The following is a 27,500-nucleotide window of genomic DNA, read 5'->3' as shown; positions in this document are numbered from 1 at the left end:
AATATAATATTTTTAAAAATAAAAAAAAGGAAATTTTATAATAAAAATTATATGTTGAATTTTAAAATTTTTATAATACATTAAAATTTAAATATATATTATTTTTATATATATTTTTATATATATATATATATATATATATAAAAATATTTAAATTTTTATATTTTAAATATATATATATATATATATATATTTTAAAAATATATAAAAATATATATATATATATATATATATATATATATATTAAAATATTAAAACCAAAAACCAAAGTTAAAAACAAAATATTTTTATTAAAACAAAAGACTTTATTTTTTTGATATATTAATATATATTAAAAAAAAAAAAAAAAAAAAAAAAAAAAAAAAAAAAAAAAAATATTTTAAAATATTTTATAATTTAAAAAAAAAAAAAAAAAAAAAAAATATATATTATATATAAATATAATATTATAATATATTAATATAATATATATTATTATTATATTTAAAATTTTATATATTGTCATTTATATTAATTCATTTTAATAAAAAAATATATTTTATTTATTTAATAATTTTATTTAAAAACCTCCCCCCCCCACAAAATATTTATAATAATTTATATATTTATTTTAATTAAATATTATATAATTAATAAAATAGAATTAAGATATTTTTAAAATATAACATTTTTATTTAAAAAAAAATATATATAAATAATATTATATATATATATATATATATTATATATATATATATATTATAATATATAATATTAAATATAAATTTAATAAATACTTTTGAAAAAATTTTACTTCTCATCGTAAAAAAAAAGAGTATCTTTGTTTTCCAATATATAGAAAATTTTTCATCCAGCAAGACAGCTCTGGCAGACAGTTATGATTTTGTCTATCCCCGCCTTTTTTGGCTTCTCCCCAAAAAAAGGTTTTATCCCAAAAGTATTTTTTGATAGATAATGTTTAAACAAAAAAACCCTGGTCAAATTTTTCTAATGTATACAATTTGACCCCTTGAAAATCCTTTAGCATAACAAATGGCCAAAATTACATTTAATAATATAAAATTATATATAATTATAATTATATATATATATATTATATAATAAATAATAAAAATATATATGATAAGTAAATATAATTTTTATTTATATTTTTATATATATATATAAAATAATTATATATAATATAATATAATATATATATATATATATTATAATAATATTATTTTTTCATGGTCCAAAACTTTTTTCATCTTTATATTTGAATAACTAATTTTTGAATAACTGGGATCTTGAAAAATTAATCATTGAAAAATCTCTTCTCTATCTACACTACTTTTCCTCCCCCCCCCCCTCTCCTCCTCTTTTCTCCTCTCTCTCTCTCTCTCTCTCTCTTTCCTCTCCCTCTCCTTATCTCTTCTCTTTCTTCCTCTTTTTTTCCCCCTCCCCCCATCTTCCTTTTTCCATATGGTAAAGTTTTATATATAATAATAATTTTTTAAAATTTAATATATATAAAATTATATATATATATATTTCTCTCCTAACCCAATCTCTCTCTCTCTCTCTTAGTCTCTCACACTCAATCTTTCTGAGAGTTTATCTTGTCTAAAGAAATCACTCTATTAAATATATCACTGACAGAAAATGTAAAAACCCCGGGGTAATCCCCTTACAGAAGTTTTTAAAAGAGCAAAATCCACTGGCCCCCTACGTAACACAACGTCAGATGTCCCCCGTCTGGGAAAAAGAGGCATCAAGAGATATAGTAATAGAAACAATGCCCACCAACCCTTAAAAAGTAACGAAATGTGGCTCCCCTTAGGAATTAAAAAAGTCAAAAAAAAATGTAAGATTTTTAATTCAACATAAAAAGAAAAATTTTCAGAAATAAATTCACTGAATAAAAGGGAAAACCCTTAATAAAACAGGAAAATTGTGGAAACACTATGCCTCACAACAAACACCTCAAAAATTTAATTGCCAAGGCCCTAAAAACAAAAAACCCATTTAATGACTTTTTTTAAAAGTAGGTAGCAATTAGAGAAAACATTGTTCGCTTAAAAAAAAGCACGATGGGAAAGGTTACAACTAACTTTTTCAAGCAAAACCGTGATGTAGAAACAATCATTTTAATAAAAAAAACCCCTTCATAAAACAAATTCGTAGAGCAGATTCCTTTTCCCTCGGAATTGATACAATAGTTTTCACCCCTTTTTGGTGCCCCAGCAAAAACAAAAACCGTGCCGCTTTAAAATAGAAAACAGGAAGGGTAAAAAAATATTGAAAAAAATTACATAATAATAATAATTTTTCTTTTTACCGGGAATTACTGTAATTAGCAAAAAAAAAATCCTTTTTGCGGTTTAAACAGGGCGGGGGTTTTGCTGTTTTTTTTTGGGATTCCCAAAAATGACAAGTACAATTGGCACTAAATCGCGTCTAAAAAAATCAAAATACGATCAAATATAAAAAAAAATCTAACCCAAGGCTTCAGTTTATATACATAATCAGTCAAAAAAAAAGGTAAATAATATAATTTTAAGACTTTAAAAATTTTTTAATAAAACAAAAAAATAGGAAATTATTTTTATAATTAAAAATAATAAAAAAAAAAAGAAGATGATAATAAAAAAAAAAAAATAATAAGTAATAAAAATAATAAATAATAAATCATACAAATAAAAAAAATAACAAAGATGAAAAAATTACATGAAATATAAAATTAAATAAATAAAATATAAAAAATGTTTTAAATAAAGTATTAATAAAATTTTAAATCCATCTCTTTTATCCACTATCAATCTATCTTTCAATTGACCTTACTATCTACTTACTTATTTTTTTTTTTAATATCAACTCTCAAAAATTTCTCGAAAATTTTTAAGGGAAAAAAAACAAAAAAAGCATATTAATTTTAAAACTTATGTTTGAAGGGGGGGCTTTCTTGTGCCTTTCGGTTTTGTGTTAAATACGTGGATAATACATTTAAAAAAATTTCCAACTTTTAACATGATTTTTACTAAAAGACTTTTTTTCCCATTTTTTTTGGGAAAAGTACAAAAATTAGGGGTATTTCGGTTTCAAGAAAACGGGGGGTTACCTGGGGGAAAGGGAAAAGATTTTACCCCTGGAAACCCCCGAAATCCATGGGGTCCCCCGAAGGTAACAAAAGGCCATAAGATACCTTTAAACCTCCCCACGGGCCAAACAAACCCCCTTCTGGGTTGGGGCTTTCCCCAAAAGAACTGGGGACCCTAAAAGCTGTTTTTGGGGAAAAAAAAAGTTCCCTTTTGTTTAAAAAATTCTTTACCAAGCCCCCAAAGAGGCTGGGGGCATAAGAGGGGAAGCTCCTGAAGACCAAAACCCCCCCCAACCCTTTTTTCTAGTAAGTTTCAATTGGGGTATTCAATTTCCCCGGGATAATACCGAAGAAGTGGTTCGCCGGGGCCCCCCAAAAGGGTCAGGGCTTTTTTTGGGGGGGCCCAAGGGGGAAACAGGGAAAAGGAAAATTTTAAATGTTGTATAGATACGCCCCCCCCCCGGAGGCATCTTGAAACACCGGGTCAACCGTTCAGAGAAACCCAGTCACCGTAAGGGGGGAAATAAAAACCCTTTGAACTTGTGGGGGTGAGCGGGACATTTCTCGAAAGAAGAAATAAAGAAATACCCTTTAACTGCCCCAAAACAAAAAAAAAATTTTTTGAGGTTTTTCTCGGACGGAGAGTTTTTTCCAGGATGAGGTTCATTAAATCCAGAAAAAATTCCCAGACCCCAACCCCCAAAAAGGGGCGAAGTATTCGGCAGCCCCACCCCCAATTTTTTTTCTATGAAAAATTTCCACAATGAGTTTTTCGAAAAAGGGAGAATCGAAACCGGGGGAAAAATACATTTGTATTTGAAAAAAAACCCCCCCAAAACACCTTTAAATTTGTATAGATCCCCGGGGGATACAGTATTTAAAAGGGGGTTTTTCACACCAATACAAATACACATGTCATTTCCAATTTCTTAATAATAATTAAAAAAATAAAAATAAAAACAAAAAAAAGAAAAATTATAACATTACATGGAAGATATTAAAGGCTCCCGGTTAAATTAAATAAAAAATTTTACCAAGAATAGATAATATATTTGTGTAGGATTTATTTTCTATTAACCTAAGTTATTTTGAAAAGGAATTTTAAACCCCAAATACATCTTTTTATTTAAAAATTTTTATTTTTATTAATTTTAAAAATAATTCTAAAATTAAAAAATTATTTTATTAAAAAATTTTAAATATATAATTTAAATTTTATTATTTTTATATATATATATAAAATTTTATATTTATATAAAATATATATTTTATATAATATATAAAAGATAGATAGAAATAAAGATAAAACATTTTTTAAACAGAAATATATAATACTATAATTATATGTTTGAAAAATACGTTAGATCAAAAAAGTTTAATTTTGATGTAATATAAAATTTACATATTAATGAAAATAAAATTTTCCCTTTCCACATTATAAGCAGTTTGTTTTCCAGCAATCACAGTTCGCGCTGTCTAGATAGCAAATTTTGGGTTCTCCCCAAAAAAGAGTTTTATACCAATAGTGATTGTTTTTATAGATGAAAAATAAAAATATTAATGTGGTCAAAATTTTGTCAATGCACCTGTAAACCATTTCAACAGAAGGGTCCAAACATATATATATTATATATATATATATAATATATATATATATATTATATTTATATATAATTATAAAATATATATATTAATAAAATTATTAATATTATAAATTAATATATGAAATATAATTATAATATATTATTTATATATTATATATATAATATATATATATATATTAATATTTAAAAAAAATTATATGTTTGGAACTTTTTTATATTTAAAAAACAAAAAAATTTATATATATTTATATATTATTATATATATATTATATATATTATTATAATTTTATATATATTAAATATATATATATATATATATATAATATATATATATTATAAATATATTATATACATTATATGAAAATATTTAATGTTCAATACATTTTAATTTTTTATTTAAATACCTCAGACCTTGAATAATTCAAACGAAAAATTTTAAAATTTGTTAAATAATTCTCTTTCTCTTCTACCTTTTCCTACTTCCATCTCTCTTTTCATCCTCGTATCACCCTCTCTCTCTATCCTATCTCTCCCCCCCTCTCTCTCTCTCTTCTTTTTTTCTTTCTTCTTTTTTCCCCAAACCCCCTTTCTCCCTCTGTCTTTCTTTTTCTCTTCCTCCTTTTTCTCCTCCCCCCAATTCTTTCTCTCATATATTGTAAATAGTAAAAAATACATGTTAAAATAATATTTAATTATTTAAATAAAAATTTTGAGTTAATCCAAAGAGATTAGAACACCCTGAGTGCAAGGGAAAAGTGCAAAATTTAAAAGAAATCAACCTCTACACCCTTTTTTCTTTAAATTTTTTTATGTTTTTCCCTTTTTCCTTTTAGCCTTTTAGTAATTTTTTAACCCTTTTGTTTAAAAAGTAAAGAAGAAATAAAAAATATTGAAAAAATAAAAAATAAAAATAAAAAGTAAAAAAAGATAAAAGTAAATAAAAGAAAATTTAAAATCATAAAAAAAAAAATTTAAAAATAAAAATATTAGTATTTTATACAATTATTTATCTTTTATTTTCTAAACTATTATCTATTATTTTTTTTATCACCATCTTCCATTTATCTTCTTCTTCAAATTTTTTCTATTATCTATATTCTATTCCCTCTTCCATCCATTTTCTTCTTCCTCTATTTCTATCTTTATTACTATCAAGATTATTTATCTTTTTATCTTTTATTTCTGTTTTATCTGTTTATCCTTCTTCCATCATTATTTTCTATTCTACTTCTTTTCTTTTTTTTCCCCATCTTTTCCCTCCAATCCCTTTTCCCCCTTTGGAAAAATTTACAAAAAACTATTAATCTTCTAAAAAATTTTTTTTTTTTAAAAAACCTTTTTTTCCTTTCCTTTAATCCATTAAATTTCCCTTTTGGAATTGAACCAAAAAGCCCCAAAAAAATAATTTTCCCTTGTAAATTGTTTTCATAATTTTAAAAAAATACTATTTGATTTAATTTTTAATGATAATGTGTAAAACAAATTTGGGGGTTTGGGATGGATTTTAATCATTTTAAATTTTTAGTTTTAAAATAAATTTGTATTATAAATAATATTATATTATATATTTAATATAATAAATTAATAAAATATTTTTTTTTGTTAATTTTATTATATAAAAAAAAAACAAATAATTTAATATAAAAATTTATTAATTATATATATTATATATTATATATATATAATATAATATATATATATATAATATAATTTTAAATATAAATGATACAAATTTTTAATATATGTAAAATTTTAATTTTACAACACAAAAAAAATATATAAAATCATATATATAAAATTATATAATATATAATAATAATATATATTCTATATAATAATATAATATCTAAAAATATATTTTAATAAAAAATACATATATTTATATATGTTAATATATTATAATATTATAAATATTAAAATTATATATAATATAAATATATAATAATATATATATAAATTTTGTTAAAATGATAAATATAATATTATAATAAAATTTTAATATAATATATAATAAATATATAATAATATTTTTTGTTGGGGTTTTTGTTTTTTTTTTTTTTTATTGGGGGAAAATATTATATATATTTTTAAAATTAATTATAAAAAAAAAAACCCCCCCCCCATATAAATAAAATATATATATATAAATTAAATTAAATATATATATATATATATTTAAAAAAATTTTTATATATAATATAAATTTTTAAAAATATATTAATATTTTTTTTTTGTGGTGTGTGTGTGTGTGTGTGTTTGTGTGTGTGTGTGGTTTGGTTGTACTTTTGGTATATGTATATTTTATTGTATAAGGTATATGTTAAACAAAAAAACAAAACAAAACAAAAAAGAAAAATATATATATATATATTTTAAAAAAAATAAATTTATATTTATATTTATATATTTTATAATTATAATTAAAAATTTATTATATAATATATATATATTATATAATATATATTTAATATATTTATATCTATATATTGTTTGTTTTGTGTTGCTTGTCTTTTGGGTTTAATTTTTTATACTAGAGGGTTTTTTTTTTTGTTTTTTTGATATTTTTATATTTTGTATAGTATATTTTTAATGTTTAAAATTTATAATTTTTAATATATATATATATATATATATATTATAAATTATAAATTAATATATATTTAATTTTATTATTATATATTATTAAAAATTTTAAAATAAATTTTATATTTTGGGGTTTTGTTTATGTTGGTTTTGTTTTTTTATGATTATATAATTTTTTAATTTAAATATAATTATATATTAATTAAATATTAAAGTTAATATTTTTAAATAAATAAGAAAGTGGGAAAAAGTGGGAGGATTATATTATTTAGATAAAAGGTTTGGGGGGGAAATAAATGGATGGTTTTTGGGAAAGGAAAATAATGTTGGTTTAAAAATAGAAGAAAATCAGTTTTAAATTGTCCCTTTATGTTTCTTTTTTTTTGAAAATTAATTAATTAATTATAGATTATTATAAAAAAACTTTCTAAAAAATTTGGGGGGAAATAATTATAATATTAAATTTTAATTTTAAATAAATTTGGGGTCTGTGGGGCAGGTTTGTGGTGTTTTAAAAAAAATTTTAATTTAAAAAAAGGTTATATTAATCAGGGAAAAAATATAAAATAGGGGGGTATTTGGAACTAATTTGGAAGCGTGTAGCCAGGGTTGGAGGGAAAAGGAGTATGATTGAGGAAGGAAAAGCTTTTACAGGGGAAAGATGGGGGAAGGAGATTTTTGGGGGATTGGAAAAGGGAAATATTGGGGGAGAGGGGTTCGGAAAAGTTTTCGGGGGAAAGGGAGTAGGGAAGAGTTTTGGGGGAAATTGTAGAAAGGAAACCCCTTGCCTTTTGTCTCGGGTTAAAAACCAAAAAATTTACCCCTTTTTGGGTGGGAAAAAGGGGGCTAAAAGGCTTATGGGGGAAACTTTAAAACAAAATGGAGAATAATGGCATATCTGGGGAATTTAAGGAGAAAAATAAGGGAAGGGGAGAAAATTGTGGGACAAAATGGGAACTTTAAAAATTTATTTTTGGGAAAAAGGAAAAAAGGGGTCATACTTTTTAGGATGGTGATGGCCCCGGGGTGGTAAAAAATTTTTCAAGAGTCATGTTTAAAGGGGGAAAAGGGGTCCTTTTGGAAACCAATAAAATAAAATTTAATAGGGGTTGGTTTATGAAGGGGCAAGCATTAACTCTAATAAGGGGTAAAACATGGGTTCATTATTGTCCTGGTGACCCTGAATAGATGGGAGGGGGGGGAAAATGCCTTTCTCTCAGGGCCCATGAGGGAAAAAGGCCCAGACAATTTAAAATAATGCCCATGCTCCAAAAGGGGTTTTGACGACACAAAGCCAAAACTTTTTATCTTTCAGCACGCTCTCACATTTTGGAAGTGAAAAAGGGAATTTAAGAAGAAAAGGGAAAAGGGAAAGGTAGAGAAAAAAAAAGACCATAAAAAATTATTAAGGGAGGGCTGAGGACCAAAATATGGGGGATCCCCCCTTTTGGCCCATTTTTTGTCTCCTAAGCCCCTTTTGACAAAAATGAGCAAGGGGTTTTGGGGATATTTAAATAATTTATAAAAATTGACTTTTTTAGGTGAGAATAGAAAAGGGGGAAAACGCAAATCAAGAAATTTATTTTTTGTTTCCCTATCCAAATTAAGTTAATCTTAGTTTCCTATCAAAAAATTAACTACTGTCTTTTCTTTTTAGTGCTGGGATTTTTTCTTAGGTCATAAGAATATAAAAAAAAAATGTGTATACTTTATACATAAACATGATACAAAATTTTAAAGGTGTATATATATATGCATATAAATTATAATATATAATTATATATATATATATATATATAATATATATAAAATATTTTATATATTAATTATTATATAATATTATATATATATATATATAAATTTTTATCTACTATATGTGTGTGAGTTTGGGGCATGTATGTTTATATTAAAGCAAAATATACGTATAAATATATTTCATATTATAATATTTCAAAAAACATAATTTTTATTAAACTCAAAGAGAATACATATGTATAATAAACAAAAAATTATATATAATATATATTATAAATATATTAATTATATATATAATAATATTATAATAATTAAAATTTCATGACTCTTTCCAAAGTTCACAGAAAAGCATAGAAATGTAGTAAGAGCCCAAAAAAATATTTTTCATTGTTATGATTTAAAAAAGCGAATGAGCTGTGACACCCTTAACAGCAATTTCATAAAATCACAAAACATTTAAAACACACACACACACCACACACTCACAGACACAGGAAAACACACACACACACACCAACACAATCACAACACACACCACCACACACACCACACAAAACACAAACCACCCACACACAAAAACACACAAAAAAAAAACAAAAAAAAAAAAAAAAAAAAAAATAAAATATTTTATATATATATATTATATATATATATATATAAAATATATATATATATAAATTTTTATGTAGGATTATCTGAATATAAGATAGCATAAGAAAAAAGTCTAAGAATAAAAATAAAAAAAACAATAAAAAACTATCAAAAAAGATAAATGGATGTATAAAAATTTAAAATTAATAAAAAAAACATGCATAAATACAGACCATTTTGTATCCTCTTCTATTATAACAAAAATCCTGGTCGAAACTAAAACACTCTTTTTAAAATGGCCCAAAAAATTCCTTTTTACCATTTAAGTGGCAGAGGACATTTTCCTTAAATGCTTGACCAGGTAAAATGCTGACTGCCCGATCAATAAAATGAGTTTGCCAAAAAAAATTTCTTGTGGGACCAAATCCATATAAAGTATAAAAGTTTATGGTTTTAAAAAAAATGCACATTAAAATGAATAATACCCATATATCTTTTTCTACACACACACACACAAAATATATAAAGAGATCCTGCAAAATTTAGAAAATTTCCTCCCATTAAATTTAAAAGAAATGTACACCTTTTAATTGAATAAATTGTTATCTCATTGGGTTCGTCATAATCGTTTCCAGAAAAACATTTTCAAATCTCACAAACTATGTCCTACTTATAAGTACTTCATATGGAAACAGTTTTATGGAAAGGGCCTTTTTCAAAATTAAAAGCTGTATGCTTCTCTTTTTTATGTGCTTATATGCCTTACTACAGATTTTGTATAGAAGGGGTTATTGCAAAAACTCCAGCTGTATGGTTTCTCTTTTCTATGTTTTCATAGGGCTCTAGATATTTTTTTGTGAGTAGGCTTTTTTTAAATTTCACAAACTATAGGCTTCTCTTTTGTATGTATCTCAATGACTTTTCCCAAAGATTCTCTGTGAAAAATCCGTTACAAAACCCCAGCGACGGTTTCTCCCATGTATGCATTTCATATGATCACTAGATTTGCTTAAGCGACAAAATTTTTGTTCAAATCTCAATTTGTATGGCTTCCCCTTTTATTACTCTCTCATGCCTTGTTAGATTTAATTTTTTTTTGTGAAGTCCTTTTACAATTTCACAAGTTGGTTTCCTTGGGGTGTACTCTAATGGCCTACAGGGGACCTCTTCAGAAAAGCCTTATTTCAAAACCGAGCTGATGGCTTTTTCCTTTTTTGTGTTCCCTTGTCTCACCCAAAATTTTTTTTTGTTAAAAAGCACTGTTGCAATCTTGAGTATAAAGGGTTCTTTGTATGTCTTTTAGTGTCTTTTTCAAGAGGCCCTTTTTAGAAAAGGCTTATTGCAAATCTCACAGCTGTATGGTTTTCAACTGTATTATTTTTTGTGCCTCACCAAAATTTTTTTTCCATGCAAAGGTATTGCTGCAATTTACGTTTATGGCCCTTTTTTTTTGTGTACCTAAGTGCATTACAAGATGACTTTTTTAGAAAAAACCTTCTTTCAAATTTTTACAGCTGTGTGGCTTTTCCTTTGTAGGTTTCATGGCTCACCAAAACTTTTCCATAAAAAGGCTTTTTTGCAAAATCACAGTTGTTGGTTTCTATTTTTTTGTGTCCCTCATGTGGATTACTAAACTAGATTTAGCTGAGAAATCTTTTTTGCATATCTCGCCTAATGTATTGGTTTTTTATATGCCCACCAGTTATATTTCCAAAAGAAGGGATTTTCAAATTTCACAGTTGTATGGCTTTTTCCCTTTTTATGACCCAAATGTTTTTCAAGACCCCCTTCTTCGAAAAGTTTTACGCAAAAGTCACGCTATATGACTTCTTCTTTTTAGCACTCTCATGTTTTTCACCAGATTGTGTTTCGTGAGAGATTTTTCAAATTTCTAAACTGTATCGTTTCTCCACTGAGCCCTTAAAATATGTTAAAAAAAAATAGTTCATATAGAAGACCTTGCTGCATATCTCACAGTTGTATAGTTCCCCTCTGGGTAGTCAACATGTTTTTTTGATCGTTTTAATTATATTAATATATATATATATAATATATTATATATATTTTATATATTTATATATATATATAATAATTATTTTTTTAATATATATATATATAATATATATATATATATATTATATAATATTATATATATATATATATATAATAATAAAATTATATTTATGTGTGGGTGGGGTGTTTTGTGTGTGTGGGTATGTGTGTGTGTGTGTGTGTGTTTATATAAAATTTTAAAATTAATATAATTATTATATATATTTTATATATATAAAATATATATATATATATAATATATTATATATATATATTTGTATTTTAATATTTATATAGATATTATATATATAAAATATATTACTATATATATATATATATTAATATATATATAAAATGTACAAATTTAAAATGTATATAAATAAACGTATAATTTCCTTATGTATATAAATAAAGTTATATGTCTAGATGTGTATATATACATATATAAATATAGTACACATATTGAACATACATATATAGTATTTATGTATATATATACATATATATATAGAGAGATAGATAGATAGATAGATAGTAGATAGAAAAATCCTTAACAAATTAGCCAATCATAAAATTAAACCCTTTTTAGTTAAAAAGTTATTTGGATACAAGTACCTTTTGGTGTTCTGCAAGGCTCTATTTAGGTTTGATCCTATTCACAATTTTCATAATGATTTATTAACAATAGCCCATAACTGCCTTCTAGTGTAGTACGTCGATGGTTCGCAGTTCTTCATAGTAAACAACTTAAATACGTTAAAAAGAAACACCCAACATACTGTTACACAAGCAAAATTATATTTTGACACAATTGGCCTTAAACTAAACCCACATAAAACTCAATGTATATTCATAGGTAGTCGGCAGAACATAGCTAGAATCCCAATTACAACCATAGAATTTGAAAGCTGCTGCATCAAATCGAATACTTCAGTGAAAAAATCTATACAGATTCATGACTTTGAAAAACACGTGACAAAATACACAGGAAGGTAGTGGGTACCCTGGTATATCTTAATCACATAAGAAAAACAAATCACTACTGAAAAATAGAATATGGTTGTGCAAACTATTGTTCAAGCATTTGGGATCGACTAACAACACATACACCCCACACAAAACCACACCCCACACACACACACACACACACCCCCACACCAACACACACACACACAAAAACACACACACACAATATATATATATATAAAATATATAATATATAATAATATATATATATATTATATAGTGTGTGTGTGTGGTGTGTGTGGTGTGTGTGTGTGGTGTGTGTGTGTGTGTGTGTGTGGGGTGGTGTGTGTAGTGAGTGTGTGTACACATATTGATAAATGTACATATTGTGAGATATAAAATCTACGTATATCCATATATAGTTTTAAATTTTTTTTTGGTAAAATACAAAATATATAGCAAAATTTTAAATGTACCAAAAAAAAATATGTTAGGAAAAACTTTATATAATCTATACTGTTTTTTTAAAATCCATATTAATAGTTATTTTTTTTTTTTTTTTATATATACATAGTATATATAAATTTATAAAAAAATTAAAAATTTATTATAGGAGGGGGGATAAAAAAATTAAAAAAAAAAAATAGCCCAAAAAAAACCCGGAATTAAAAAAAAGAAAAGGATAAAAAATAGAAATAATTCCCTTTTAAACCCAAATTTAAAAAGGCCGTTCTTTAAAAAATTTAAAAATCCCCCCCCCCCCCCCCCCCCCCCCCCCCCCCCCCCCCCCCCCCCCCCCCCCCCCCCCCCTTTTTTTTTTTTTTTTTTTTTTTTTTTTTTTTTTTTTTTTTTTTTTTTTTTTTTTTTTTTTTTTTTTTTTTTTTTTTTTTTTTTTTTTTTTTTTTTTTTTTTTTTTTTTTTTTTTTTTTTTTGTTTAAAAAAAAAATTTATACAACCTTTTGGTGTTTTAAAACCCCAAAATTTTAGGTTTGATCCCTATTTTCCCTTTTTAAAATTTGGATTTAAAACCAATACCCCAACGGCCTTCTTTTGTTGTACGTGATGGTTTTCCAGTTTTTTTCAAAAAATTTTAAAACTTTAAAAAAAAACCCACCCTTGGCCCGAATTTATTTTTGGAAAATTGGCCTTAAAAAAACCCCCAAAAAAATTTAAGGGGGGTATTTTTCTGGAAGGGGAAAAATTGGGGGGGCCCCCTTAAAAAAAACCGGGGGAATTTTGGCTCGGCCATAAAAATATTCTGAAAACAAAATTTTCCGCAAAAACCCCCTACAAAACCCCAAGGGGAAGGGGGGGGGTTTTACCCGGGGAAAACCCCACAAAAAAAAACCTTATACTAAATTTTGAAATTTGGGTTGGGAAACATTTTTGGGGGATTTTGGGGTTATCCTAACCACATACCCAAAATTTCCCCCCAACAATCCCAAAAAACTGGGGAACCCACACAAAACCCAACCCCCAAAACCACACTTGGAAATAAATTTAAATTTTGGGGGGTTTTTAAAAAATTTTTTTAATTAGGGGTGGGGGTGTTGTGTGGTTTTGATTTGTGGTGTGGTTTTTTTTTTTAAAGTAAAGTGGTGTTTTAAAAGGGGGACCAAATGTAAATAAAAACCCCCCGTAAACCAATAATTTTATATCTAATTCTTAAATTTCCCAAAAGGAAAATAATGTTTCTCCCCGGGCCCTAACCCCCCTTTTTCCCTTTAAAAAGGAAAACAATTCTAACTTCCTAGGTGTTTTTCCCCCCCTTTTATTTTTTATTGTAATTATATAATTAATATTATTTTGGTGGAATTTTCCTTTAATAAAAGCAAATCTTCAAAAAAACCCGTTCAAAAGGAGACATATAAAAAAAAAGTAATAAGTTTTTGGGCCCCTTTTTGTTTTTTTTTTTTTGTGTTGGTTTTGGGTTTTTGTTTGGTTAAAAGATTTTTTAATAAGCAACAAGTATATTATTTAAATTTGGATAAATTTGGGATAATATTATAATAAAAATATATTTTTATAATAATTAATTATTTTTTTTCTTTTTTTAAGTTTTTAAAAAAAAATTTTTACCAACTTTTAAACTTTCGTAATTTTTCCTCACGAAATTATTTTCCCTTTCCCCCCTTTTTTTTTAGTCTTTCCTAACCCCCTTCGCCCCCGCCCTGGGAAAACCCTTTATCCTTTTTTTTAAAAAGGAATACCACTTGGTCCCTCATTTAAAAACAACATTGTTCTCCCCTTTGGTTGGCCACGGTTCCACCCCCTGCCGTTTGGGGGCGGTATTTTGGGGGGGAAGGGGGTCTTTATTTTTTGAATAAGGAAATTTTTCCCTCAATAAAATATTTTCCCCCCAAAAAAATGCCCATATTAAACCCGGGGGCGTTAAACCCCGGAAATAAATAGACCGTCTCGTTCGAGAAGAAAAAAAGGGGGGGTTTTTTTCTTTGGGTTTCCAATTTCCCCCCGGGCTTTGACCCGGTTACGGGAAAATTATGGGGGCCCCCCTAGGGTTAAAAAGGGAAAAATTTCCCAAATTTTTCCCTTAAAACAATTTTCCCAACCCAAAATTAAAAGGCTTAAATGTTTTGGGGGACCCCCTTGTTAATTCGGGGAAAATTTATAAATTTGGAAATTTTCAGCGTTACGGGTTTGGGAAAAAATTTTTATTCCGGCCAGTGGCTTGTTTTACGGGAAAAAGGGTAAAAACCCCCTCCGAGGGGGGGTTTTTATTTGATTTTTGAGGGTTTCAAACCCCGGAAATTTTACCCCGGCCCCCGGGCTTTTCCCTGACCCCGGTTTTGCCCTTGAAAAAAATTTGGGGGAATTTTTTTTTCTGTTTTTCCCCTGCGACTTTTCTTCGCACCCCCGGATATGTTGTAAAGGGGGTGGTTTGGGAAAAATCTAAAAAAGCTCCCCCTGAAGGGGTAAGAAAAATAGTAAACTTTTTTTCCCTTTTTATTTTCCCGTTTCCTCCTTTCCCCATCTTTTTAACCGTTTTTTTTTTGGAAAAAACTAAACAGAAAATCACCCCACATTTTTCCCCCCTAAATCCACCCGCAGGGAAACAAAAACATAAATTTTCATTAAATTTAAATTTTTTCTTTTTTTGGGTTTTTGCCCCCGTTTAAAGGGTTTTATTTTTTATCTTTTAGGCCCAATTTTTTTTTCCTCCCCCCCCCCGATGCCCGTTTTTTTTCATAAAGGCCCCAATTTAAAAAACCCATTTTTAATTCTTTTTTGGGTGCCCGCTATGGGCCAAAGAATTTGGGGAAAATTCCAAATTCTTATTTAATTTCAAATTTCCCCATACTATCCCCGGATTGGTTTTTTCCCCGGGGTTGGGAACCCCCTATGACCGCCCCTCTTTAAAAAATTTTCCCTTCTTTCCTTTTTAAAATCCTGGCCCCGCTTTTAAAAACCCCTTAAAAATTTAAAATTTTTTATGAAAAATTTTTAAAGGGTAAAACCCATTTTTTGGACTTTTTCCCCAATTTTCTCACCCTTTGATCGGTTTCCCATTTTTTGGGGGACCCCCAGCGGGGTGTGTTTCGTAAAAAACCCCTTCGGATTTTGGGCCCCCAAACCGGGTTTTCGCAGAAAAGGGTTTTTCCTGCCGACCCCCCTTCCAGCAAACCCCCTTTGGGGTATCCGGTCCCCCAGGAATTTTTTGGTCCTGGGCGACGCCCCGGCAGTTCTTTTCCCCCCAAAAGGAGTTTGAAAAAAGGCAAAATTTTTTTCAGCACCCCAATTCCGACACCCCCCCAACGGTTAGTGGGTTGAAAATTTAAAGGCATCCTTGGGGACCGGGAAGGATTTAAATTTTCTTTTTAGGACTTTTGGGAGGCCCCCCTTTCCCTCCAAAACGCTAGCGCCCCAAACCGAATAAAACCCCCTTCAATTTTCCCCAAAGGGGACTAAAACAGGCCCTTTTTTCAAAGGCGGGGTTTAGGCCGGGACAGAAAACGAAAGGGCCCCAAGCGCGGAAAAGAGTGGGGGAAAAAGAATTTAAATCACCCTTAACCCGGGGGCGACGGCAATATTTTGGGGGACCCCAATTGTTTTTTTAATTCTATTTCTACAGGAGGGTTTTTAAAAATTCCCATTTCAAATTACCTTTTGGACCCCCTTTCCTTTTTCCCCCGGAAAAATAAAACCCAAAAAAAAAAAAAGACGAAAAGTCCAACTTTTTAAAAACCAAAAATTTTTTGAAAAGGAAAGTTAACTACCCACCCCTTTTTGTAGTTTTCCCCGGCCCTTTCTGAGGGCCTCCCCTTTTTTTACCCCCGCCCGCCGGCCAAAACCCCGTAGGGAAACTAAAAATGTTTGGCCCAAAATTTTCGTGGGGTTTTCCAAACCCCCCTCAAATAAAAGAAAGCGCATACCAGTATAATCCCCTGCACGCCTGAATTTGGGGTTCTTTACCCGTTATAAAGGCCCCCCCCCTCCCTAGCCTGAAAACAACTTTCCAAAACCCCTTTAAGAGATTTTGGGAAAATTGGGCAGGACCCCGGGCCAATTTGGGTGGGCCAAACTTAGGAAATAAAGGGTAAATTTAAGGGGGTTTTTCAACCCTTGGAGGGGGGTAACCCCGGGGGCTTTTTAAAAAACCAAAAGGAAGTAAGAAAAGGGGAGGCCCCCGGGGCCCCCAGGAGCCAATGACCGAAAACCAAGGGGAATGGGGGGGGGGCCGGTACCAAATTAAAAAGGGAACCCAAGTTGGGTTTAAAAAGGGCCCGTCTGCCAGTTAATGCCCCAAAATAAGGGAAACCCCCCGCTACGGGTCGGAGTCCATTTTTTTGCCTCTTGAAAACCAAGCCTCCCCGCCAAGGTCAATCTGTTTGGGCAACCTGCTCCCCCGGCCGGAAAACCAAACTAAATGGGTTTTTATTGCTTAATCCCGGGATCGCCAATAATATAATTCCCAACCTGGTTGGTTTCAACCCTTTTTGGGCCGGCCCTTTGCCCAACATTTCCCTTTTTGGCTGGAAAAGGGAAACCTCTGGGTGGAAAACATGGTTAAACGGAAAAAAGGTTTTTAATTTTGGGGAGGTCAACCTTGTCCCCAAGGAATAGAGGTTTGGGCCGGGGGGCCCGGAAGTTTTGGATTTGAAAAAAGGGATTGTGGCGGGAAACAAAGGGTGGTTTCGGCCATACCCCCCCGGCCCCGGGCGTTGGCCCCTTTCCATGTCTTGATTATTTATGTTTTTAATCTCCTTTAAATATGATTATTGGGGGATTAAAATTTAAATAAGGGGTTTTTTATAATTATAAAAAATTAAATATATGTATATCGTGTATTTTAATCCCATTTTTTAAAATTAACCCCTTTAAAAGATATTTAAAACTTTAAATTAAATTTTTTATTATTGTGGGGGAAAAAAAGGTTCCAAAAGCCCCCTTTTCCCCTTATAATATATATTATATTTATAATAATAATATAATATATTTATATATATATATAAATAATATTTGGCTAGTAAACCCATATAAATATATTTTATTATTATATATATTTTAAAATTATTTATAAAAATTATAATATATATAATATATAATATAATATATATATTATATAATATAATATTTATTTGTTAAAAAAATTTTTTCATATATTTTAAAAATTTTATTATAAATTTTAATTTTTGTTTTATATTTTATCTATTATAAAATATAAAAACAGGGGGTTTTCCCATATATAATATATAAATATATAGTTTATATATTTTAATTTTTTTTTAACAAAAAAAAAAAAATTTTTTTTAAAAAAATAAAAAATTAAAATATTAAAAAGGGATATTATATATATTTTCCCATATGATAACAATAAAAATTTTATATATATATAAATATATAAAAATATATAGTATAAAATTAAATAATATATATATAATTATAAATTTTATATAAAATAAATTTATATAATATATATATATATATATTATAAAATATATTTTATTTATATATAAATAATATAACCCTATATATATATTTTAATTAATAGGGAATTGATATATTATATAAAATAAATATATTTTAAAATATTTTATATATTTATAGATTTTATATAATAATATATAAAAAGATAAAATAGAATAATTATTAAAAATTTAAAATTATAAATTTTTTAATTAAATACATATATAATAATATAATAAAAATTTTCCTTTTTCTAAAATTATATAAAGATTTATAAATTATTTTATATTATATATAATATATATTAAAATATATAATATTTATCTATATTATATATATATATATATATATATATAAAATATATATATATATATATATTTTATATATTTTGGGTTAAGTTTATTATATTATGTATATATATATATATATAAAAAATTTATAATAAAATTTTTATATATATATTTTTTATAATTTTGTATATATATGTTATATTAATTTTAAATATATATAATAGAATATATATTTTAAATATATATAAATATAAATATTTTATAATATATTAAATTAATATATATAATAATCCCCTATAAAGTAGATGCAGGTTTGTGTGTTGTATTATATTTTAAAATTATATTATATATTATATTTTATTATTATATATTATATTTTATCTATATTATTTTAAAATTCTATAAATTTTATAAAAATAATATATTTTATTACAAATAGATATCCGTGTTTATGTACACAAACACAATACAATATAGGGGAGAATATAAAAAAGTTATAAAATTTTTATAATCTTTTCTCTATATAAAACCCCATGAAATACTGTTGATGTGTTTGTGCATAAAATATATTTTAAAATTATATATATATAAATAATATTTTATATTATATATTTTAAAATTTTTATATATAAAATTCCCATATTAATGTTATTTGTGGGAATAATATAATATATAAAAAATTTTAAAATATATATAAATAAATTTTATTTTAAATAATAATAATTTTATCCATACCAATATCTAATATAATTAATAGGGCATTCATAGGGAAAAATATAAATTTAATTTTTGGAAATGTAAATATCTATTATTAAATAATATAATATTATAATATATATAAATATATTTATAATTTTAAAAAATATAATAAAAAAATTTTAATACAAAACAAATAGGTTACACAACCACAAAACACAACACACACACACACACATATATATATATATAATAATATATATAAAATATATATAAAATATATAATATATATATAAATAAAATTTTTATATTAAGTATTTTAACACTTTAATTTTAATATTATAGAAAAATTAAATATAATATATATATTATATATATATATTTTAAATATAAAATTTTAATTTTTACATAAAAATTAAAGACATAATATATGGGTTTTATATATTTTAAATTAAAATATATATACATGTGTATTGAGTTTTTATATTTATAAAATTATATATATTATATAATATATATCTATATATATTTTAATATATTAATATTTATATTATATATTTATTTAATATATTTATTATATATTTTAAATATCATATTTTATTTATATATATATATATTATATTTTAAAATATATCAATATATTTTATTATATTTATTATGTACAAATAATATAAAATATATATATAAATATTATTATATTTTATATATATTTTTAGATAATTATATAATATTTAGGAAAACGCTGCATTTCTGGGAAAATAATCACCTGTTTTTGGGGGCCCCATTATCTTTTGGGTGAACTTTTTTAAAGGTAAAGACGCGGAGACCCGGAAAAGGGGCCCACGTGGAGAAAACTCCATGGGGGAAATTGGGGAAACAGAGAGCGAAAGGCTCATTTTTTTTTGAATATAGGGGATATAAATGTCCCTAGGTTATGGATTATTTAGGATTATTTATTTTTTATGGGGGGATTATTATGGTTTTTTTTTGGTTTAGGGGGGGGATTTTGGATTTTTTATATTAGCCAGGTTCACATCGGGTCATAAACCAACTTAATTTGGGGCTGCCGGGTTTACTTAGCGGGGATAAACATCCCCTTTGGGGAATACGATGAAAATTTTTTTTTTATTTTCAAAAATGAAAAATTTTTTTGTGCCCCAAAATATATACCCCGATATAAGTATACACAAAAAGTAAGGACTTTGTATGTATTAGGGCTATTATTTTTTTTTTTAATTAAAATACAACATATATAAGGGTTAATAATATATTTTATAATATATAATATAATATAATTTTAATAATATTATTAGTATTTAATCTATTATTTTATTGAAAATTAAGATATGGGTTTTGTATATATGTACACAAACCATACATATATATGGAGAATTTTACTGGGATATATATATTATATATCTCTCTATATAAAAACACTGAATATATACGGGGCGTGGGGGTTAAGTGTGTGTGCATTTTATATATATATAATATAATTTTATTTATATATTATATATTTTTTTATATATATCTATAAAACCCATATATATATATTTTAAAATATTATATATATTTTAATTAAAGATATATAATTTTATATATTATTTAAAAACACCCCACACACACTATATGTGTTTTGTGTAAAATATATAAAATTATATATATAATATATATATATATAATATATATATATATAATATATAATTTTATATATATTTTGTGGGGTGTGTGTGGGGTGTGTGTGGGTGTGTATGAATTATATTAGCTATTATAAATCTACTATATATTAGATATCATATAACTTTCGTATAAAAAAAAATTAATAAATTTAAAATTATATTATAAAAAATTTATATATATATAAATATATAACAAAATTAAAATATATATAAATATATATATATAAAATTTATATATATATATAGCCACAACACACACCCCCACCCACAAGTTTTATATATATATATATAAAATATATATATTAATATAATATATATAAAATTTTATATATTTTAATTTATATAAAATATATAATTTTATATATAAAAATATACGTATATACATGTATATATGTAGGGTGTGTTTTAAAATATTATTTATATATTTTAATATATATTATATTTTTATCTATTATATTATTTATATATTATATTTTTATAAAATTATATGCATTTTTAATGTATATTAAAAAACTCATACATATATATAAAATATATATATAAAATATATATATATATATATATATATTATATTAAAATTATATATATATATATAAATATATTATATTTTATATTATAAAATAAAATTTTTTTTTTTTTTTTTTTTTAGGGGTTCTTCGAGGGAAGGGTCAGTCATTTCTAAAAAATAATCACTCCCTTTGGGCCCTTATTTTTTCTTGTGTTTCTATTGAAAATACTTATATATTTATTTTTTGATTCCCCACATATATAATTACTTTAAAAAAATATATTCCCCTTTTTATTTATATATATATAAAATATATATATATTATTTTTAATATAATTATATTTATAAACATACATATATATATAAAAATTAATATATATTATAATAAAATATATATATACTATATCTTTTTTAAAATATATATATAATATTATATTAATTTTGAAAATTTTAAAAATTAAATATATTTTTTTTTCCCTACACAAAATAATGCCGGTATATACTATGTATACTTTATTTGCTAACGCCAGTGGGCCTTTGTCTCTGTGCGAAAACTTTGTTTTTAACATAAAAAGGATTACCGGGGCATGTTTTAAAACCATAAAAAGGTTTAAACCTGGGCAGGGGTTAAAAAAAAAGGGATGAACGGGGCAGGTTTTCCATGGGGGGACCTGGGAAAACATGCGCAGCGGGCTGGAGCGGAGGAGGGGGGAAAACAAGCCAGGAGAGAGGGATTTGGGTGCTGCTTGTGAAGCCTCGTGTTCCCCTTGGGGGAACCTGATATACTTTGTTTTGCCCTGTTAAATTTTTATCGTGCAGTGTGACATGCTGATTTCCCCCCTGTTTGTGCCCTATAGAAAAGGAAGGGGTAAAATTTGTGTAAAAAAAAGGAACCCCTGTCATTTTTTTTTTTCCCGGCCCCTCCCTAACCCGGGCCTTTTTTCCCCTCGTAGTGTTCTGGGACGGTGTGGTGTCAGTCCCTTTGAAGCTTTTCCCGTGTTCACGACCCTGGGGTATAAAACCATCTCCCTACCCTGCTTTGGTGTTGTTCGCAGAGAGACAAGGGGGCCGGCTTTAAAAAATTTAATAATTAAAATATAATATATATATATATATATATATATATATTTATTTATTTATAATAAAATATAGATATATAAAATTATTTTTTTTAATATATAATTTTATATTTTAAAAAATATTATATAAATATTATTTAAATATATTTTATATATACATATGAAATATATATTTTTTAATATATAAAAATATGTAATGCATATAAAATTTAAGTATATATTTTTTATATAAGAATATATAACATATGTTGTATGTATTATTCAAAATGTTTTAAACATATTATAAAAATTATACAATATATATATATATATTTTTATATATATATATTTTTATATTATATATATATAGAAAATATTTTAAAATTTTTGTGGTGTGTGTGTGTGTGTGTGTGTGTTGGGGGTTTTGGGTGTTAAAACTATATTTTGTGTGAAATATTTTTTATATAAATTACATTTTAATAAAATATAATAATATATTATTAAAATATATATATATTATATTTTATTATATATGCGGCATTTTAAATATATTTTAATATACATACATACACCCCAACAGACCACACACAAAACACACACACAACACCCCACACACACACACCCCCATTTAATATAATTTTTATATGATATATATATTATAATATATATAAAATATAATATTTTATATTATTTAGTTTAATATATTTTCATTATTTTATATATTTATATATAACATATATTTTTATATATAGTAAATATAGTTTAAAATTAAATAAAATTTTGTATGTATATATTAAATATAGGTATATTAATAATACATTTACATATACTTCCATATAAAAAATAGGTTAGAAGACAGATAGATGTTTATGTTTAGATAAAAAAAATATATAATATATATTCTAATAAAATTATTATATATATATATAAAATTATATATATAAAATATTATAAAATAAAATATATAATCCCAAAATATATACATATATATATATTTTAAAATATTATTAATATATATATATAATATTAAATATTATATAAAATATATTTACCCTGTATAAAATATGTGTCACACAATAGTAAATAAATATGTATGTGTCAATTAGTAAATATGTGGGCACGTGTGGGGGTTGTCTTTGGGGGGGGTTCTTGTATATGTGTGGGTGGGGGTTTGTTTTTGGTGTGCAGGGTGGTGTGTGTGTGTGTGGGGGGTGTGTGTGTTTATGTGTGCGTGTTTTGGTGTGGGTTTATGTGTTTGTCCGTGGGTGTGTTATGGGGGTTGTGTGTTGTGTGGGTGTGTGTGTGTGTGTGGGGTGTTTTGGTGTGTGGGGTGTCTTTGTAGTATATATGTATTAAAATTATATAAAATTTTATATTATATATATAATATATATTTTAAAAATTAATATATATAATATATTTTAAAAATATAATATATATTTATATCTATATATTTTATATTTGGATATAAAAATAATATAAAAAATATATATCTATATATATTTTTAATATATTTTTTTATTAATGTATATAATTTTTTATTATATATATATATTTTAAAATTTATAAAACTATATAAAATTATTATTTTTATTTTACCCCCCCCAAGTTATAAAAGTTATAAAAATTATATAACTATATATAAAAAATTTTAAAAACATATTTATATTTTATATATTTATAAAAGGGGTATATATAAAAATATATATATTACATATTATATATATATATTTATATTTAAATATTTTTTTTTTTTGTGTGTGTGTGTGTGTGTGTGTGTGTGGTGGTGGGGGTGTGGGTGTGAAATTATCCCTATTTATTGTATTTTTATAGGGTTATAATGTTTTATTGTGTATGATGTTAATACATTTAGATTATAAGTTATTAGTATTTATGCATATATCCCCCTAAAATTTTCCAAAATAGGGTGTATAAATGTATGTTATCTTTTTTAGGGAAATATAAATTTATATATTAAATATTGGGACATATGCATAAAATTATGTTTTAGGAAATCTATAAATGTATATATAAATGTGTGTGAAATACATACATTATTATATAATATATATATATATATATTATATTTTAAAAATAATATTAATATTTTATTATATATATTTTAATTAATTAATATAATATTTTATATATTAATTTTATATATTATAAATTATACACCCCCTATTATTTTTATGTATTATTATAATGTATATGAGTATATATGTAAATGCAGGGGATTGTTTTATGTATATCTATTTATATGTTAATTATATGTATATATATTTATATGTATTATTTTTAAATATGAAATATGTAATATTTTATATATTATATAAAATATATATTATATATTATTTAAAATTTTAATATATCTTATATATATATATTTTATTGATATTTTTATAATGTTTACATAGTGTTAACATTTATATATGTATGTATAAAAACCATTTTTATATAAAATAAATCCATATGAATTTTATAATTATATAAAAGATATGTATGTGTATTTTATTTATAAAATTGTTATAATTTATTTTATTAATTATATAAAATTTTATATATATATATATATGTAGTATGTTTTAAAATTTTTAAATTTTATTTTCGGCGCGGGGAAAAGGGTGGGGATAATTTGTCAGCACCGGGGAAGGGGTTAAAAGATTTGAGTATCTCTTTTTAGTTTGGGAAAAGGAAATTTAAAGGGGGAGAGAGGGATAGAATGGGAAAGGGTTTGGGGGAAAGGGGGAAGAGTTTTTTGGGGAGATGCTGTGGCTTTTGAAAGATGGGGGGGGGAGCCCAAGCGAAGTACATTTTTGGGAAATTAAGAAAGAGAAAACCTCATTGGATGTTTCCCCTTGTCTGGTTTTAAATGCAAAAGTGGGGCCTTTATTTTGAACCCTTGGAGAACTGCTCCCTGAGATTCGAGTCAAAAGAGACCCGCCCCCTATGAAAAATAATGGGAGCCAACTCAATTGGAAACCTTTGCAAATTTGAGCAGATTAATTCAAATGGTCTTTACCGGGTTTTGGCCCCCAAATAGAGGGCAGAAATCTGTGGACGCCCGGTTTTAGCTGGCTGTTAAAAAAACAACATTTCTGACATTGACAAAAAAAGGTTTTTTGGGTCAATAGGGGGGGAAAAACCACCAAAATAAAACCATAGAGAGGGTCTTTTAAAGGAAAACTAATTTTGGGGAAAGCTGGTGTTGGATTTTGTTTTGGGGCCTCTGGGGGAATAGTGTGCACTGGATTTCCCAGTCGATGAAAACACCCGAACAAGTTCTTTTCACATTTGACAAGTCCCTTATTTTTAGACAGGCCAGTTATTTGGAGAGAGGGAAAAATTTTTGGGTTACACATTTTAAGGGAGGAGGAGGTTGGGCGGGAAATGGGTTTTCCCCATTTAGGCAGTGGGGGGAAAATATTTACACAAAGCTTGTGACAAGGCGTGAATAATCGAATGACTATAAAAAGGGAAACCTTGCCTTTTGTCAGAGTGCAGGGCTTAGGGGAATCAAAAAAGAATTGATCCCCTTGGCTGGGAAAAAAAAGGGTCCCCAAAAAGGGTTTTTAGAGTTGAAGCCGTAGGAGGACGAGGGCGGGAGGAAGATGGGAAGGGTGGGAAGTGGCAGTATTGCTTGGGGGGATATTTTGGGGAAAAAATAAGGATGAGGGGTAGTAATAAGGGGGGGGGGGTCAGACAATGAAGGGGGTGGAGCAGAAGTGTTGGGGAAAAGGAAAGGGGGGCATTCTGTAGGGTGAGTAGAAGGGGTGGTAGAATGGCCGGGGGATAAATTTTTGGAAAACCCAAAGGGTTTAAAAGTAAAGGGGGGGGGGGTTTGTTTCAGGTTAGTTTTTAAAAAAAGAAGGGGCGGAAAAAAATGAAAAAAAAATTGATAGGCTGGTTGATGAAGGGGGAAGCCTTATGCCTCTAATAAGGGGAAAAAATCCTTTTTTATTGTCCATGGTTTCCCCGACATAGTGGGGAGAGGAAAAAAAAAAATCCATCTTTTAGGGTCCCCCTGAGGGATAAGGCCCAGCAGTTAAAAAGAGTAAATTTTGCCCCTGGCTTCAAAAGGGCCCTTCATGTGACACATTTTATGACAGCTTCCCCCATCTTAGGAAGTGGAAAAAAAGGGAAATTTAAAAAGAAAAGGAAAAGGAAAAGGGGGGAGAAAAAAAAGCCTGCAAAATTAGTTAAGGGGGGGGTGAGGACCAAGGTAAGGGGCGATCCCCAACTTTTGGGGCCCCCAATTTTTTCTCCTAAAACCCCCCATGGCCCAAAAATGAGCAAGGATTTGGGGGATATTAAATAAGTAATAATAAATTTTACTTTTTTTTAGGATAAGAATAAAAAAAGGGGAATACGCAAAACAAAAAACATTTTTTTTATTTTAGTTAATATACAAAAAATTTAAATTACATCTTATTTTCCTTATCAAATATTTTTAAATTTCGGGCCTGTCCTTTTTATGCTGGCTTTAAACTTAGTAAAATAAAAAAACATGTATATTATATACATAAACTGTAAAACCACATATATAAAGGGGGTTTTATATATATATATATATATTTTAAAAATATATAAATATATATATATTTAGGGGGGATAATGTTTATATTAAAATTATATTCATTATTTTTTTATGATTTTTCCAGGGTTTTTTATGAACCGGGTTACATCCCCGGGTCTTTTTGTTCTCTGTTCGGCT

At 26.2% G+C, this 27,500-nt stretch overlaps 1 protein-coding gene across 1 annotated transcript in view; it reads right to left on the bottom strand.

Annotated features, from left to right (window-relative positions):
• The window catches only part of LOC119568580 (zinc finger protein 883-like), a 40,312-nt gene that overhangs the window by 9,563 nt on the left and 3,249 nt on the right, over positions 1 to 27,500 (bottom strand). Inside the window, exons 3-4 of the mRNA XM_037917124.1 lie at positions 3,126 to 3,261; positions 1,674 to 1,737 (exon numbers count right to left, since the gene is read on the bottom strand). Coding sequence (XP_037773052.1) covers positions 1,674 to 1,737; positions 3,126 to 3,261 — 200 coding nt within the window. The remainder of the gene's footprint in view (positions 1 to 1,673; positions 1,738 to 3,125; positions 3,262 to 27,500) is intronic.

This window comes from Penaeus monodon, chromosome 44, assembly GCF_015228065.2.
Source record: "Penaeus monodon isolate SGIC_2016 chromosome 44, NSTDA_Pmon_1, whole genome shotgun sequence".
NCBI lineage: Eukaryota > Metazoa > Arthropoda > Malacostraca > Decapoda > Penaeidae > Penaeus > Penaeus monodon.
Note: the sequence above shows the minus strand (reverse complement) of the source record. Positions and strands in the feature narration are given on the sequence as shown.